General features: G+C 44.4%; 1 protein-coding gene and 1 long non-coding RNA gene across 3 annotated transcripts in view; one reads left to right on the forward strand and one right to left on the reverse strand.

Moving 5' to 3' along the window:
• Positions 1-834, reverse strand: part of EIF3A (eukaryotic translation initiation factor 3 subunit A) — a 35,205-nt gene extending 34,371 nt beyond the window's left edge. Inside the window, exon 1 of the mRNA XM_027063225.2 lies at positions 594-834. Within this exon, the coding sequence (XP_026919026.1) occupies positions 594-642 (49 nt within the window). The 5' untranslated portion in view covers positions 643-834. The remainder of the gene's footprint in view (positions 1-593) is intronic.
• A 37-nt stretch (positions 835-871) lies between these two features.
• Positions 872-13,835, forward strand: LOC113600317 (uncharacterized). Of its 2 annotated transcripts, none has more exons than XR_008292282.1 (3): positions 872-3,027; positions 4,108-4,258; positions 9,448-13,835. It is a non-coding gene; the product is annotated as an uncharacterized LOC113600317 (long non-coding RNA). The 2 variants fall into 2 exon arrangements; XR_008292283.1 differs by having other exon boundaries at positions 9,782-13,835.
• Positions 13,836-19,135: the final 5,300 nt, after the last annotated feature.

The following is a 19,135-nucleotide window of genomic DNA, read 5'->3' on the forward strand; positions in this document are numbered from 1 at the left end:
GTGACTGGGGAAAAGGCTAAGTGGACCCTGACCCAGCAAAGCCCGGCGCTGCATTTGGGGGGCGGAGGTGTCTGCGAGAGGGCGGGAGGTGGGACAGGCCGGCTCCCGGCGCCGGCAGGAGGTGGAGTCGAGGTTCTCGCGTGCATTGTCCCCGGGAGGGAGCCATGTTTCTTCCTCCCCGGCACTCCCAGATGGCGGCTGGGGGCGCGGGGCCTAAGCAGCCGAGGGCCCGGCGGCCTGGGGAGCCGGGCGGAGGCGGACGGGGGGGGGGGGGGCGGTTAAGGAGGCCAGGCCCCGGTAGACCTGTCTCCGGGGCCGCGGCCCCTGAGACGCAGCAGGAAGCGGCGGGGGGAAGGAAGGGCCCCCCCAGAGCGACGGTTCCTGGCTCCGCACCTCCCACCCCCCCAACGGCGGTCGGTAGGAGCGAGAAGGGAAACCATGCCCAACCACAGGCTGGAACGGCGGCAGACAGGTCTCATCGACCACCTCTGCAGCCGCAGACGGGAGGCGGAGCAGGGAGAAGGAGGCCCGGGCCCCTCGACCTCCGAGGCCTCGGGCCGACCCAGCCCGGCGCGCCCCGATCCCCTACTCACCGTTGGCGCGTTTGAGGGCATTTTCCGGCCTCTGGAAATAGGCCGGCATCTTGGCGGGCGGCTCAGCTCACCAGCTTCAGCGAACTCCTTGGTGGCCCGGGCCGCGAGAGGAGACGAAAGGGAACCAGCGCGAGGTTCCACGCGCCTCGCCAGCAGTCGCCCGCGCCCAGCCGGCCAGAGACGGAAAGGAAAGAGCCACGTGACCCCCGCACGGCGGCGCTGCCGCCGCCCAGGCCCCGGATGTACGGGGCGGTCCTCCGCGCGCAGGCGCGCTACCGTCGCGCGCACGGGCTGACGTGGCGGTGGGTGCAGTACGTGCGCGCCGGTTCCTCCTCCGGCCTCGGCCGGGAAACGTTAGGGAGGAGGTTTTCAGACCGCTCACCTCTCACTCCTCGAGCGCGAAACGGGGTGGGAAAGGTGAAATTGGGGTCAGGGTTTCTGCCTGGCGAGAAAGAAGGCGTCTGCATAGGGTCATTTTGAGCATGTTTTGTGCGCAGTCATGCAAAGTTACAGGCCGGTCCCTTCCGCCTGGGGAATGGCCTGTCTCCGCTGAGTGAAAATGCCGTATTTATCCGTTAATCAGAAACGCATCGAGCAGGTATCACTAGCCCAGCACCGCTCACCTCTGGGAAGTAATAGTGCCCCGACCCTTGACGGACTAGCAGTGGGAGGAGGGACGCAATAAGTAAATTAGCAAGTTTATTTCATATCGGTAAAGTAAAAAAGTTGGTGAGACCAAGATTGGTGAATAGGGAACACTCAGAGAAGGTGAGTTTTGAGCTGAGACCTAAAAGGTGGGGACAGGCTGGAGAGAGTAACGAGGCAAGAGCTCAGAAGCTCTGCAGCAGAACAGATTTTGCATAGTTTGAAAATACTTGAGTGGTAGCTTTACATTCAGCACACATCACAAACAAGAAAAATGAGTGTTAGTGGAAAAAAAATCAATTTATCAGGTCCTTTGCTACAGCCTTTTATTACTGGCCAACAATTTTTTTGAATATTTTATTTAAAAAATTTTTGTAATGTTTGTTTATTTTTGAGAGAGAGAGTGTGAGCAGGAGAGGGGCAGAGAGAGAGGGAGACAGAAATCTGAAGCAGGCTCCAGGCTCTGAGCTGTCAGCACAGAGCCCAACTCCAGGCTCCAACCCACGAGCCAGGAGATCATGACCAGAGCTGCAGTTGGAAGCTTAACCCACTGAGGGACCCGACCCAGGCGCCCCTGAGTATTTTATTTTTTTAAGTAATCTCCACACCCAGCGTGGGGCTTGAACTTACAACTCCGTGATCAAGAGTCGGGTGCTCTACTGACCCAGGTGCCTCTTGACCAACAATTTTAATGTTTAATCAGTAACTATTATACCTCGAACTTGAAAGCCATTTAAACTGAATCTAATTACTCAAGCCCTTGGTATGAAATTAAGATGAGTTCGGAAAAAAATCAGAAAGCAGCAGTGGGATACATTGTTACAAATTTTTTACACGTTTTGTAAAAATGGATGGTGCATGTGAATGAATGACAGAATACTACATCCGGGAACAATGAACCCACAACACATACACACAAAAAGCCTTTTCCTCTCATTCGTTCTACCAGAGCGAAGAGGTTTTTCTATGTAACTAAATGTATCACTGTAAAGAAAGAAAACTTAGGAAATGCAAACATAGACCAAAAAAAAAAAAAAAAAATCACAAATTCTAAAAGAGGTTACTTAAAAATTAGCTTCAGAGTTCTTTCTCCAAAATGCTTGGGCCACTCTAAATTAAACTTACCCTCCTCCCCCAAAATAAGAGCCAGACAGAGTTGAACAACAAGTACTAAGAAGCTACAGGAACTGTTTTATGGGGCAGGATCAAGAGACTCGTTTGTGTATATGATAATTAAGTCAGAATTAAAGAGCTTAACATAAGAGCAAGCATAGCTTTTAAATGCCGTAGATAGAAAACTATTTAGTAGGCCACAGAGAGATGTGACGGAATAAAATAAAAGGAAACCTGGCCTAAATATCAGAAAAAGCTTTTCAATTATTACCTTTGCGTTATATATCAAAGAAGATGGTAAAATGATCTCATGGGTTATTGCTCATTATGTGGTAGACCTAAAACAAGACAAACTCTAGAAAATTTGGAGAAAAAATGAAATTCAATATTTCTGCATCTTCATTCTTTTCCCTTTCAAGTTAAAGTGTATGAAACATTTGGTAATATAATAGCCAATGATCATTTAAGTGCATTAAATACAATTATTTAGGCTCTAGTACTGTATTTGTGAACAGTCCCAACTTCCAGAATAAATTTATTAAATGTAGCCAGTAGGTATTAAATACCAGCTAATAGCCATAATGTTGGATGTTGGGCATAAACGATGCAAGACACCTGTTTCCAAGGAGTTGATGATTCCCTGGTGAAGATAGAGGAGTACACAGTGAGGAACAAGGTAGGATCTATTCTGAACCAGGAGAAAAGCGTGATTACTTTCTGTTGGTTTATGCTCACTTCATAGAAAACAAGCAATGTGAATATGCTAGAAGCCACCTTAGGAAGCGGTAAAAGGAAGTGATCAGACTGATGAAGGTTTTTTCCCTAATCAAGCTACTTTTGTACTACATATGACTGGATAATTTCTCTAATACAATGTTTTGGGGATTTTGAGTTGAGTAAATAAGAGTCTCAAAAAAAAAAAACAGTTGTTAGGAGCACAAAAGAGGTACTACATTATACATATTGCAACATAATATAGCTTTAAATCAGGTATGTTTTACAGATTACAAAATGCTTTCACATTTGTCATTTTGTTTACAAGAATAATGAAGGTATTTATACTGATAAACTAATAATTTTTTCAGAGCGTTAGACTATGGTTCACAGTGACACACTCCTTCCACAAACCATTATCATGTACCTACCACATGCCAGGTATGGGAAGTGAGCACCTGATAGGTGCAAGGCAGCGAACAGGACAGACATGGGTCCTGCCTTCTTGGACTTTGCCAGAGGCTTCTTGAGGATGCAGACACCACTCCAGGCTAGACCCCCATCGTCTTTCCGACTCCATCTTTCACCACACTCCATGTCTTCAGTGCCTTAAATAGCCCTTTGTCCCACCTCCAACCCAATGAGTGCTGTCACTTCACTTGGAACATTCTCCACCACCACCCATTCCTTGTTCTAACAACAACCTATTTCTCCACATTGTCACTTCCTCCAGGACTCTTCCCTGGCCCCCACATTGGTTTAGATGCCAAAGCAGTGAGCACCAGTAACATCCTATCTGAGCCTGATCACACTTCAATATTTGCAGACTATAAGCTCAGAGAGTGGAAGGAAGCTTTTGTGTTGTTCACCACTACACCCCCAATGCCCGGCAGAGCGTTGGGCAGATGAGATACTCTCAAAAAATGCTTGAGAGATGAATGAGTGAATCCCCATATACAGATTTATTTAAAACAGTTTCTACTATACCTGTGAGGAAGTAACAAGTCTGCAAGTTGATTGTGTGGTTTTCTTTCATTTATAGAGCATCTACCTATCTACGTGAGGCTCTCAATCTACTTAAGCCCCAGCATGCAAATACTAAAGAAGAAACAATAATGCTCTTCTCCCAAAGCTCCTAATTGCACTGGTCTTGAACCTCCAGCTGTACTGAAGTTCATTTGTGCCTTTCTGAGGTCAGTGTTTAAATATATCATGCTTTCCTACACCTATGTATCCCTTCCCTTCTTCCTGTCCCACCCATTTTTACCTAAGTCCTACCAATACTTTAAGCTTCCACTCAAAGCTTTCCTCTGCAAAGTCTTTCCAGCCAGTGGGGCTGACTTAACTGCCCCTTCATTTGTGCTCTTTCCTCAAGGCACCATTAACTTGGTCACCCAGGCCATCTCTGAGCACTCTGCTTCCCCTGCAGCTCTGTCGAGTGGTAGCTGTATTCATCCTTCAAACCACTGGTGCCTAGAGGAGTACCAATGACTGACTAGCTCTTCCCCCAGCTGCTTCTAGAACATTCTCTCTCTCCTCCCTTAACTTTGAATGTTGAACCTCATGCTGTCAGACTAGATTACATGTGGTTCCTCTATGTTGCAGTCCTCAGTAGGCATCTACAGATCCCAGGTCACAACCCCTTATTCCTTAACTGTTGGTTCTAGCTCCCTGCCAGTCTCTCCAACACTGTCATAATTATTAGCAGTTTCTATACACGTGTAGATATTCCTGCCAATATCCTGGCCACCTGGCCTTGACAATTGTGTCCTCTACCTTACCTCAGCTACTCACACCCATGGTGATACCCTAGAGTCTAGACTAAGAGTCAGGAAACTTTTTCTGTAAAGGGCTTGATAGTAAGTACCCTAGGCTTTGCAGGCCAGGAGGCAATGTCTTCAATTCTTAGAGCAATTGTTGTTCTTGCCAAAAGAATAATTGCCCTTGTATGTATGTGTGTGTGTGTGTATATTACATTTAAAAATGTAAAAACTATGTTGGGTTGTATAGTAAAAACTATGCCTGGTTGGCTCAGTCAGTTAAGTGTCTGACTTGATTTTGGCTCAGGTCATGATCTTGCAGTTCATGGGATCGAGCCTCACATTGTGCTCTGTGCTGAGAGCGAGGAGCCTGCTTGGGATTCTCTTCTCCCCTCCACCCCTCCCCCAGCCCACACATGTGCACACTCTCTCTTTCAAAATAATTAAGAAAAAAATAAAAAGAAAATAATATATAAAAACTATCTTGATGACCACTGAGTAATATAGAGAATTGATGAGTCACTATATTGTGCACCTGAAACTAATGTAATACTATATGTTAACTATACTGGAATAAAAATAAAAATAAATTTTTTAAGACTAAAAAAATAATTTAAGACTAAAAAAATCAAGACTAAAAAAAAAAAAAGTAAAGTAAAGACTATTTTTAGCTCAAGGCTGTGTAAACCACAGGCAGTAGGCCAACTTTGGCCGATAGGCCATGTTTGCTGACCCCTAACTAAACCTTGTCATACCAACTCTCTCAGTTCCCAGATTGTGATTTCAAGTATCTCACTTTCTTGTTCATAGTGAACCACAACCCCAGCGGTCCTGCTGCCTGACTGGGACCTGCATTCCATTCGCAAATCCTGTTTCCTTTTCACTGTTCCTCATCCCCCATGTCCTCTATTTCCTCCACACCCAAGTTGGATTCCATCATGTAGTTCTTTTCTTGCTCCACTTTCCATTTATTTGACCCCAACCCTGGCCAATCCAAGTGTCTTCCTGCTCCTTGCCTGCAGCCCAGTATGACTGGGGAAAAATGCACAACCATGTTGACAAGCCCCACTTTACATTCCTGACCACAAGCCCCAACAAGTACCGTGCTGCTGTTCAGCCATCCTACTACACTTCTCTAGGCCACATCCCCAATCTCCCCAATGACTGTTTCGTACTTTTTCCTGTCTCCAATCCTCTACTCTCAGTTGATGGCTTCATTTTCTGTAGCACTGTAAGCAGTGGAGCAGTGAGAAGAGAACCTGCCTCTGCACTCTGCCATCTACCCACCCATTTGCTTCTGTACTCAAAGACTCTGCTTCCCTACTCTTACCCGGCAGTCTGGGCTCCTCTCTAAAGCCAGCCTTTTGAGGCACCTGGGTGGCTCAGTTGATTGAGTGTTCGACTTCAGCTCAGGTCATGATCTCCTGGTTCGTGGGTTAGAGCCTGGAGTTGGGCTCTATGCTGACAGCTCTGAGCCCGGAACCTGCTTTGGATTCTGTGTCTCCCTCTCTCTCTGCCCCTTCCTTGCTCGCGTTCTGTGTCTCTCTCTCAAAAATAAACATGAAAAAAATTTTTTTAATAATAAAATAGTAAAAATAAATAAATAAATAAAATAAATTTTAAAAGTTAGGCCAGCCTTTTGTACTAGTGCACTGGATTCTGTCTCCTCTCACACGGAATGTTGTTCACTCCATCCTTCCTCAAATACTTCCTCACTTGGCTTCCAGGGTCACCCTCTCCTGATTTTCCTCCTACTTCTCTGACTCTTCCTCAGTCTCCTTGACTGGTATCTCTTCACCTCTCAGACCTCTAAGGTTGAAAAGTCCTCGGGCTGAGGCCCTGGACTTCTCCCTTCTCTAACTACATCCATCTTTTGGTTCTAACTCATGGCTTTAGACATCATCTCTGTGCTTAGAAGTTACAAAATTATATCACTAGTGCTCTCTCTCTCTCTCTCTCTCTCTCTCTCTTTCCTGAAAGCCAGTCTCACACCCAGATGCCTATTTGACACATCCATTAAGCGTTTGACATACAACATACACCCAACCTGCCCCAGACCAGACTCTTGGTCTCTCTGGCCTCCAACCTGCTCCTTCCATCATCTTCCCCATGGAAATAATGGCAACCCCCTTCTTCCAGTTGCGTAAACCAAAAATATTGGAGACATCCTTGACTCCACATTTTCTGCCACAGCCCCACATGCAATCAATCCATCAGCAAATTTCATTTCTACCACCTCCATAACTATCACTCTGGTCCAAGTCACCATCATTTCTCACCTAGAATATGTAATAACCTGCTCACTTGTCTTTCTGTTTCCCCTTGACCCCTTTCTCTTTACTCTCCACCATAGCAAGCAGGGAGCAAAAAGGAGGTGATCATGCCAATCCCCTGATGAAGATGCTCTTGTGGCTACCCAGTGCATGTGGTCAAAGTGAAAGTCCATACAGTGGCCTGCGAGACCCTACCATTCCCCGTTCCCATCCTACCCTTCCCCATTCCCATCCCTCCCAGGCCATGCCAGTGTCACCTTTTCAGTGTTGTCTTCCCTCACCTCTTTTTTTCTTTAATGTTTATTTATTTTCAAGAGAGAGAGAGAGACAAAGTGTGAATGGGGGTGGGGAAGGGGCAGGAGAGAGAGGGAGACACAGAACTCGAAGTGGGCTCCAGGCTCTAAGCTGTCAGCACAGAGCCCAATGCAGGACTCCAACTCACAAACTGTGAGATCATGTCATGACCTGAGCCAAAGTCAGACACGTTACCGACTGAGCCACCCAGGTGCCCCTTCCCTCACCTCTTTAAAGTGATAATAACCTCCCTTCCTCCCATACTTCTCTCCCTCTTTTTTTTTTTAATGTTTATTTTTGAGAGAGAGAGGGTAGGGCAGAGGATTCGAAGTGGGCTCTGTGTAGACTGCAGAAAGCTAGAGGCAGGGCTCGAACCCATGAACTACAGGATCATGACTTGAGCCGAAGTTAGACGCTTAACCAACTGAGCCACCCAGGCACCCCCTTCCTCTCATACTTCTGAGCACCCTTTTCTTTATTTTCCTCCACAGAATTTATTTAGCTATCAACATCTTACTTATATATTTCATGATATACTCCTCTAGAATATAATAAGGTTGATGAGGACAGGGATTAATGTCTGTTCCATTTAACTGCTGTATTAAGTCTAGCACCTATAACAGTGCCTACCACAGAGTAAGCACTCAATAAATATTTGTTGAAAAAATCATTTAATACATTAAAGCAAGCCTCCTGTATTATCATTGCCCACCTGCATGTTGGTCTCCTCCATGACACTGGAAGTCCCTTGATGGTAGGGACATGGTCCACACCCGGAAAGTGTTTGTTCAGTGTATGTTTCAGAGCACCTTGATGGTTCCAACTGCATGGTGATACACAAGGTCCAAAACCTCACACCTTTGGGTTTTTGTTGTTTTTTTTTTTTCCACACCTTTGTGTTCTTAACCATGAAAGTGACCAATGAGGGTTGGAAATCTTTTCAACGGTGGTGTACCAAGAGCAGATGTGGGGAGCGCTGTGCCTGGGCCAAACAGTTCTCAGTGAACCTTTGGGTTGTGTAACTTTAAAGCAGGAAATTGGAATGGAGATTCAGTTGAGTAGATTTTTAGCAGAAATCTGTCCTAGCAGTATTTGTTATTTATTGGGAGAAATGCATCTTACACCCAGGAGTCCTCACCATCAATATTCTGCCCGACTCCAGGAGAAGTCTGAGGGGGAGAAGAGAAGCATGTTTGTGGGAACTGGTGTCCATAGTCTCCATTGTTGACATGCCACACAGCCCAGCTCCCGCCTGGGATCTGGGAGTTTAGGAGATTATGCTCAAAGCTACACCAACCAACCAGGGCCAAGAGTAGAATGAGTAAGACGCTGTGCAGAGTGGTTAGGGTGTGGTTTGAAAATAGGCTTCTGTGTTAAATATGTTAAATATGATTAGAAGGAACCCTGGAACCACAGGGTGTGGGCTTTCATTCTGGGCTTGTGGGTATTAAACAATCTTCACATGGACCTTTTCATTGTGCCGTCTTCTCATGAAGCAGCTAAAATGGCACCTCCTCAGAGAGCCCCTTCCTGACCACCCCATCTAAACCTGAAGTCTACCCTATTTTAATTCTCGGCACAGCATTCATCACAAATGGATAGTTTTCATTGTTTCCTTGGTTACCATCTGTCTCACCACACTAGATGGTAATCTTTAAGGGACCAAGCTTGTCGTGTTAACCATTGTAGCTCCAACTCCTGGAACTGTGCCTGGCACAGGGCAGGCACTCTACAAATACGGGGTGTGTGAATAAATAAAGGAGTGGAGAATGTGGTAGGCAGAATTGTAAGATGCCCATAGATTCCCAGTCCCTGATGTACACACCCTGTATAATACCTGAGACTGTAAATATGATGGGGTGTTACTTCTGTGATTAATTATATTATGTATCACAGTTGACTTTCAGAAGAGATTTTCTGGGTGGGCCTAACCAATCACATGAGCCCTATGAATCCAGGTCTAGAGGTCACTGGCATAGGAAGTAAAAGATTCAAAGCTTGAGAGGAAAAATGGAAGGAGCTGCATGGTAAAAAACTGTCGGTGACCTCTACTAGATATGGGACGCCCCCAGCCAAAAACCAGCTAGTGCACGGAGGCCTCGCTCCCACGACTGCAAGGAACTGAATTCCATCAACAACTTGGATGAGCTTGGAGGGAAATTCTTCTGCAGAGCCTCCAGAAAGGAATACAGCCTTGCCATCCCAGGACTTCAGCCTGACAAGGGCCTGAGCAGAGGCCCAGTCATTACACGCTTGGACCTCTGGTCTATAGAACTGCACGGTGATAAATGGGTGTTGTGTGAAGCCAGTAAGTTTGTGGCAACTTGTTACACGACAATAGAAAACTAATACGGAGACCTTAACAAATTTTCTCCATATTAACTTCTAGAAAAAGAAGAAAGAAACACAAATGGAGTCTAACATTCTAAAGTGACTTTGCTTTGCATGAAATGAAAACAAAGGTACAGCTCAGTAGAAGAAAAGGGCAAGACTGTGTAAGGTTTAACTTTACAAATTCAGACTGTCCAAGCAAAAGCCCTTTAGAAGGAATCTGAGACTATGAACGTGTTACAGTACTCCACACTGGTGTTTTTAGAACTAGGGGTTAAGTTTCATTTCCTAGGGAATTTAGAATTATAAATACACCTCAGTTCATCCAATAAGCATGCCAGATTTGGAGCCAGTTGGCTTCATTTGGAGCCAAATGGCTCCCAGCTTTGCCATTTATTAGCACTATGATATTGGGCAAGTGATCTCTCTGAGCTTCCATTTTCTCACCTGTGAAATATGCATGAGTCGGGCAAGGTTTGAAGGAGATACGACCCCAAGCGCCCTTCACACTGTCCTTGATACAAGCTCTCAAGAAGTCTTTTTCATACATGGACATGTAAGAGAGATCAAATAATCAATGCATGAAATATTCACAGCCTCTTTCTGCCCTCTCAACTGCTAACATCATCTACCGACTAGTGGCATTTCCCCCTATGTTCCTCCCCTTTTTTCCCACTTATACCTTCTTAAATACATAAGGTAATCAGTTGGGAGGACAGCTGGAAAAGTCAGGTGGGAGAATCAAGTAGCAAAGGGCTGAGATGAGAGAGGAGAATAGAGGGGTAGGGGGAAAAGGCTAACGGGGAAGCAAAGGAAAGAGGAGAGAGGAGACGACAACAAGAGGAGCTTTTTGTAAGAGGAGGAGGGAGATTTCAGAACCCGTGCCGCTGAATGGGAGTGATGTTCACAAAAACACGGAGGGAGTCCACACCAGTGTGAACAAATGATTGGATAAGTAAATAAATGGAAGAGAATAGACACGTTTCCCAGGAAGAAGAATTCAAATAGTTTGTGTAGACGCTTTGGCTTGGAGGAGGTGCAGCATAACTCCCCGCTCCTTCAGCGTGGGCCATGCACAGTGACTGGTAGCCAAAGCGGAAAGCGTAGAAAGGAGGAAGGAGAGTAACTTTACAGCAGAGAAACCTGGCACACACTGCCTCAGCCAGGTGATGAAGGTTAGCACCTCCATGTACCCTTGATATGATGTGATGACAGGAGCACTTCTCCCCACAACGCATGGACCAGTCTAATGAGCAAAACATCAGACAAAAACAAACTGAAGGGCGGTCCATGGAAGTCCTGGCCAGCATGCTTCAAAACTGCCAGGGTCATCAAAAGCAAGGGAGGTCTGAGAAACCGTCACAGCCAAAAGGAGCCTAAGGAAACATGTTGACTAAATATAGTGTCATCCTAAATGGGATCCTGGAACAGAACCCAGAAAATAAGTAAAAAGCTAAGGAAAAAAAATATGGACTTTAGTTACTAATGTGTCAGTATTGGTTCGTGAGTTGTGACAAACGTATCATATTGATGTAAGATGTTAACAAAAGAGGAAAATGGTTGAGGGGTATATGGTAGGTAACTTTAGATACTATCTTTGTAACTTTTCTGTAAATCTAAGACTATTCTAAAATAAAATATTTATCCCAGACTTTGGCACCAAAAAAATTTAAAAAAATGATGAAAGAAAAATAAAATATCTATTTATAAAATAGGGGAAAGGGATTTTAAGACCTATCACTGTAGGTAATGAATTATATCATCTTTAATATTCTTTGAAAAATGCAAATACAGGGGCACCTGGGTGGCTCAGTCGGTTGAGCGTCCGACTTCGGCTCAGGTCATGATCTCATGGCTGGTGAGTTCGAGCCCTGCGTCCGGCTCTGTGCTGACAGCTCAGAGCCTGGAGCCTGCTTCGGATTCTGTGCCTCCCTCTCACTCTGCCCTAACCCACTCGCATTCTATCTCTGTCTCTCTCAAAAATAAATAAACATTTAAAAAATTAAAAAAAAAAGAAAAATGCAAATACAGATCAGAATTTATCTCAATTACATTTTCATGCTGATCTGTTTCTTCTAATACAACACAGTTTGAAAGCTGGGCTTTTGGGGCCTGGGATCTACTCAGGTTCCAATATCAGCACCCTAAAACTATGGATGCAGAACGTAAGAAGGATGACTTTCCCTTGGGAATGTTCTGAAAGCCTCACATAATCTGGAAGCCAGTTAACCATCAGCAAAGAGTGTCAAGGCATTTGACTAAAGCCCCTTTCAGAGGTGACTTCTTGGGCCCCAAGCAAGCCTGGAATCCCTGAAAAGAGCTGACATCCCGACATATGCCTAACCTCTTATTAAATACAAGTAAGGAAAAATGATGAAAAGAAAAGCCACATTTGGCTCACAGGGATCTGGGAATTGGAACATCTATAGAAGATGTTGGGGTGCCTTACCTACATGCCCAGGGAGTTGGGGCATTTCCAAATCCATATGAGTGCCAATAACATCTTAACTCTTTTCCCAGGGAGCAAAGAGCAAGCAGGCTGTGCAAATAAGACATAGCAGGCCTCAGCCAGCTATCCTTAGAAAAGCCTACTGATAAGGTAGGCCCTTGGCTGGTATCTGTGAACTTGGATTTCGGGAGTGCTCCCACCATTCCTGGAATTGATAAGAATGACTATCTAGACTCCTTGCACAAACAGTGGGGTTCATGCTGAATACCTGTTTCCTTCTGAGAGACTGGAATTTGGGTACTTGCTCGGCAGAAGGTGCCACTTGACTGTCCCCCAATAAAAACCTGCCTGTCTCTAACGAGCTTCCTTCTTCAATAATATTTCACTTGTGTTGTTACAACTTGTTGCTGGAGGAATAAAACATGTCCTGTGTGACTCCACTAGGAGAGGACTTTTAGAAGCTGGCCTACTGGCCTACTTCCCTTTGGAAATCACCCCCATGTGCCTTTTCCCCTTGCTATGAATCCTAGCCATGAGCACAGCAGTGTGCTGAATCCTGCGGGGCCCCCTAAGAAATCATTGGGTCTGGGAGTGATCTATAATATTAACATAAAGATTTTTCTTGATTCAAACTTTGGGAAAGGCACAGAAGAAAGTATGATTAGTTCCATTTGATCACTGAGGAAGCAAGTACACAGAAAGTAGCAAAATGAGAGATTTGGCAGCCAAGATGGCAGAGGTGACATCTGAACTCAGGCTTGTATGTTTCCACACCCTCCAACCCCCTTCCATCTATGACAGGCAGCATCTTATTGCTTAAGGTTAGAGATACCTCCCCTTCTCCGTGCCCTCTACTCATTTTCCCTCAACTCTATGAACCTGTCTGGCAGGTCTGACAGCCCCCAGCAGTGAAATGGAAGGGAGGGAGGCATGCGTTCTTTCCCCACCCCTGCCCTGTGTCCTGAGCCTGGCCACAGCCTCATTATCCTTCTCCCCGCCACAAGGGGCTGCTCCCTAACTCATTCACTGAGAAAATCGAGTGCCTAGCAGGCATCAGGGACTGCAGGAGACACAGCATGAACAAGCCAACCAGGAACAAGGAGAGGCAATACACATAAGGTGCTTTCGTGCTCTTCTACTTCTGAGATTGTCTCCTTTTTCCCTTTCCTCAAGTTTGGATCTCTAGGTCTGAAATCCCAGAAGCAATAGATCTGGTCAGGCCCTCCCCCACCCCTTCTCTGTTTTCCCACCTGATTGTAAGGTGGTCACAGGCACAAGTTCTGCTGAGGTTATCTGTGCACCCATCTCCCCAGCCTTTGGCCCATTTCACAGTGTGCTTTGCAAATGTTTGCACTCTGTGCAAGGGAAGTGGAGTTTTCCTGATCCTATACCCCTGCCAATGTAATGGAAAATGATTCCCCAAGCCCAAATACCACAGAAAATTATATTATGTACTTGGAGCTAAATGTGTCCCTGTAAGATTCAGCAAATGACCTTGGTGAGGTGGGAAGGACAGGAGATCCAGGGCCTGTGGATTTAACATATTTTCTCATTTTTTCTGTGTACTATCTTTCATCAAATCTAGAAATGCCATCAGTGATTAAGCACATCATTTTATCTACCATACATTTGAAAACATTTTCAATTATAATTGTAGGATACATCCCAATTTCAGAGACTTCTTAATTTGAACTACTGCAAGCAACAAATACTTCTTTATCTTTTAAATTGCGAAATGAAAGTAAAAGAAGGAGGAAAAATAGCTAAAGTCTTACCCACCTAAAGAAAACCACTATTATTTTTCTATATTGTCCTGTGACATCTTTACAGTCACGGACCTTGTATTAGTGCATTTAATGTCTTTATGTATTAAATATATGCATCTATACATATTTGTAAATGTATATATCATATCATACATTTCCAAATATTTGTATTTTTATTATACAATTCATACCTTCCTTCATACCCTATCCCCACACCCTTCCTCTGAAGGTAATGACTTTCAGTATTCCGGTGTGCGTCCTTCCAATCCTATGTATATACAGACCAGCTTGGAGTTTTACACACAGATGTGATTATAGTGAGTTTGTACAAATATGTCTACCTCACCTTAAGAGCTCCATAGCACTCTATGATGGTTGAATACGCCCTTATTTTATTTTTTTTTTAGTTTCTTCATGAGTAAATATTTAGGTAATTTTCATATTTTTGTGATTACTAGCAGCACCAGATGAACATCGTTAAACATGCATATTTTGGTATGTGTATTTTTGAAAAGTAAATCGCTGGGTTTGCATTTTGTTAGATACTGCCAGACTGCCTTCCAGAAAGTCTTCAGTTCATTAACACATCTTCTTTAAATACATAAAACCCATATTGAACAAAACAAGGTATTCCCTAGTAAAGTCAGCATAAATTGTCACAAACTCAACAGGTAGTTACAGTCGTATTGCTTTTATCTTTCTTATTAAAAACTGCCTTCTTACCAGAGACTTTGGTATTTCTTCAGGGTCTCTTTCCAATTGTCCCAGACCCCAGGGGCTTACTCTTGGGCCAGCAAACAAATCCAGGGAGACTGTGAGGTAGTTCTGAGCACTCTGCTTCTGGCTGTGGCTCTTCTGGCCTCAAAGATTGCTCTTGAAGACTGAGCCTGCAGCATCTGGCTACCATCCAGGACCTGGGATGTTCCTCAGTGCACAGATCCTAGTGCTGCTTTTGGGGAGAGGAGGAATGCTCTCCCTGATTCACTGATGAACTCTGACTCCAGTCCCTCAGGAGCAGCAGGTTAGGGCTTTTTCCCTGGTCCATCACTCCATGAACGAAGATCCTTTGTTGCTTTCTCTCCTCCAAGCTATGGGAATTTCCCCAGGTGCCTGGCACATCTGAAACTCTTCAACCACAAAAGGACGTGACAGTATGTCCTAACCCCAGATAAAGGAGCAGTTGCCCACCCAAGGAAGATGGCCAGTGAACTTGAGGGGCCCACACCTTTACTGCAGAGAGAAGAGGGGTTTACCCTTAGTGATTCAAAGGCAATCTTTCCAAGCTTCTCTTTTATCAGAGAAGAGGGGGAAAAACCCCACAGAAATATAATCTCCAGTAGGGTGCTTCAAACACACCCAACACAAATGGCCCAAGAGTGGGGCGCCTGGGTGGCTCTGTCAAGCATCCCGACTTCAGCTTAGGTCATGATTTCAAGGTTTGTGGGTTTGAGCCCCGCACTGAGCCCCACATCAGGCTCCACACTCCCGGTGCTTGGGATTCTCCATCTCTGCTCCTCCCCCATGTGTGCTCTCTTGCTCTCTCTCACTGTCTCTCTCTCTCTCAAACTTAACACACATGGCTGAAGAGTAGCTATATTCGTTTCCTATGGCTGCCACAACAAAATACCACAGACTAGGGGGCTTAAACAGCAGAGATTCATTTTCCCACAGTTCAAGACATAAAAAGTCCAAGATCAAGGTGTTAGCAGGTTTAATTTCTTCTAAGGCCTCTCTCCTTGGCTTGCAGATGCCTTTCCTCTGGGCAGCCACATCTCTGATATCTCTTTGTTTTGTCCAGATTTCCTCCTCTTATAAGGACACAGGTTAGATTGGATTAGGACACACCCTTACAACCTTATTTTAATTAAATTACCTCTTTAAAGGCCCTATCTGCACAGACAATCACAGCCTGAGGTGGTGAGGTTAGCCCTATACCATATAACTATGGAGTTATTCCAGCCCATCACAGTAGCTTAAATATGTTAGGATTTTATATAATTAATTATCCTAGTTAATTGGATGACAGTGACCTTCACCAAAAGCAGGTATTTAAGGTGCAGATTGATGGAGATTGGTGCATTGTTCACGTTAAAGGGAATCTACAAAAGGATCTATTTTCCTTGTGAACACTTTATCTGTAGAACCTTGCAGGAGATTGTAAAAGCCAATGAAACATGAGTGCAAGTGTCTACTTGGCTTCCAAACTGATTCCAAATCTGCATCCCACTCCTCAGCCCCTAACACCTTTGTATTTTCTGTGAGATCTAGAAACATTAGCAACTATTTACTACAATAGTAAGCATAGGGAATCAATCCAAGGGGCATAATTCAGGGTGCTGCCCTCCGGAAGTTCAGTCTAATGAGAGAAACAGAAGAGCCATATATGGGGTGCCTGGGTGGCTCAGTCAGTTAAGTGTCCAACTTTGGCTCAGGTCATGATCTCACAGCTCATGAGTTCGATCAAGACCTGTGTTGGGCTCTGTGCTGACAGCTCAGAGCCTGAAGCCTGCTACAGATTCTCTGTCTCCCTCTCTGCCCCTCCCCTGCTCATGCTCTGTCTCTCCTTCAAAAATAAATATTTTTTAAAAATTTAAAGAAGAGCCATATATATTCCCAATTCTAGTTCTATGGCCAAATGCTATTAGACCTTAGAAGAGGGAGAACTTAGTTTTGCCTGGGTTGAGGGCAGAAATGGTATTTGAACCTTGAAGATGTAGAATTTCCCAAGGTAAGGAGAAAGTAGAACAGGGAGACTTGTTGAAAATATAGCAGCACTGTGATTACAGAGTAAACAGCAGGAAACAAATTTATTGTCATTAATAGCTGGTGGAACTAATCATATTTTCATACTCAAAAGTATCACTCAGTTAAAATTACTGAACCAGAATTATAAGTATTAACTTGGATAAATCTTTAAAAAAAACAAAGTTGAGCAAAAAAAGCAACTTACAAGTGAATACAAATAGTATGCAACAGAATGGAAGGGCTTTGTAGCACAGTGATTTCTTGTGTGGCTGGAGTCTCATTGCTTGGGTCTGTGGCCTGGCACCACCACTTGCAATCATGTATGTGATCCTAGGCAAATTGTGCCACTTTTCAGTTTTCTCACCTATAAATTGGGGATCATAATAGGACTTATACAAAAGGATATTCTGAGGATTTAAGGAAAAAAAAAAAAAAACCAAGTAAAATACTTAGAACAATGTCTGCTATTCAGTAAATGTTAGCTATTGTTGCACCGGTGTAAAGTTTTAAAAGAAAGAGTACAATATTTTGTTGAGTGAAACATACAAATAAACCAAAACTTAATAACATAATGGGAAAATGACAATGACCAAACTTAGAGCAGTGGTCACCCCTGTGGGACAGGGAGGGGAAGGAGGTTGGAGAAGAGAAGGGAAGTGCTTCAACTATATTTGTAATGCTTTTTTTTTTTTTTTTTAAGAGAAAGAGTATTTAAGTTGGGGAGGGAATCTCAAGCAGGCTCCACACTCAGCAAGAAGTCCCATGTGGGGTTCAATCCCACAATACTAGGAGTGTAAGGGTTAAATTGTAGTGTAGGGCTAACGCTTAGCTTGAAAGATAACAACTTTGTTCTGACACTAAAGATCAAAAGATAACAGCCTTGCTTTTACTCTTGTAAATCATACTTCATACTCTTGTGAATCAGGCTTTACCAATGAAGGAAACAAAAGCTCAAAAAAAGAGCATCAGAGACAAGGTCAAGGAGATCCACTGGTTGCAACTTAGCAGCAGGAAGTCTAAAATAATCACCTCATTCGATAACTGTTTCTGACTCATCTGGCAACTGTTTCTAACTCATCTGGGAACTGTTTCTTTGTTCTGTTCCCAGATAATGATAAAACGATGTGATCGGCTTTAAAAACTCTGTACCCCGGCTGTTCGGGGCCACACTCTTATCAAGAGTGTTGGTCCCAATCGGTCACTGGTGCCCGTAGCATTCTGTTTCAGGAGTCGTGTGGATGCAACAGGATTATGACCTGAGCCAAAATTAGGAGTCAGAGGCTTAACTGACTGAGCTACCCAGGCACCCCATGTAATGCTTTATTTCTTAAACTGGGGGATAACCACCTCTTTTCCTTAAATTAGCATTTACGTATATGTGTAACAACTGGTGTGTGTGTATATATATATATATATATATATAATATTCTATATTAAATAGTTTAAAATGTACATCAAGTGAGATGGAGATGGTATGATATTCCTGTAGATACCAAAGACCCTCCCTAATTAGTTTTGTGAGGTTTGGGGTTGGAGGCACAGAAGATCCATGAGGAGGGATCCTGGAGCTACACAAACTGCCTGGCTCCTTCTCAGCATGCCTATCTCTGTCTAAATATCTCTTCCTTGAGGAGCCTTCCTTGACACCTATTTTAAAGCAGTACATCCCCTCCACTTTCTAACACACTCCACTATGTTATTGCAACGGGCTTATAACTCTAGGCTGTTTTGTATTATTTTACTCAGCAATTGTCTGTCTCCCTCCACTAGAATGCTCTATCTTGTCCAACACTATATTCCCAAAGCTTTTTCAAATCTTCCGGGTTTTTTGTTTTGTTTCGTTTTGGTTTTGTTTGTTTTTGTTTTTGGGATGGATAGATGAATAGATGGATGGATGGATGAATGAGTGGATGGATGGATGGATGGGTGGGTGGGTGGATGGATGGAGACCGTTCCTCCATACTCATGACTCTTTTTAGCCGGCCTGGAGGGCAGAGGTAGAATGAGAAAAGACTGAGGAGGGGAGGGAAGATTGGAGTGGGTTGAAGAGAGGGCTTATGAAGATTGGATTAGAGGAATTGAGGAAAAATGCCCAGGCTGAGTTTTCCGAGCTTGAAGAGCTGAGGGCTGGGGCTCCTGGGTGGCTCAGGCGGTTGAGTGTCTGACTTGGGTTCAGGTCGTAGTCTCATGGTTTGTGAGTTCAAGCCCCGCGTTGGGCTCTGCACTGACAGCTCAGAGCCTGGAGCCTGCTTCGGATTCTGTGTCTCCCTCTCTCCCTGCCCCTCCCCTGCCTGTGCTCTGTCTCTCTCAAAAATAAATAACAAAACAAGACAAAAAAAGATGTGAGGGCTTAAGGTGGTGGTGGGGGGGGCAGGAAGTCAGGGCGAGCTGGACTCAAGCGGAGCCAGAGGGAGAGGCGGGGCCTTGATTGAGGGTGGGGCCTGATGGTGGG

The sequence above is a fragment of the Acinonyx jubatus genome, chromosome D2 (genome assembly GCF_027475565.1).
Source record: "Acinonyx jubatus isolate Ajub_Pintada_27869175 chromosome D2, VMU_Ajub_asm_v1.0, whole genome shotgun sequence".
Taxonomy (NCBI): Eukaryota; Metazoa; Chordata; class Mammalia; order Carnivora; family Felidae; genus Acinonyx; species Acinonyx jubatus.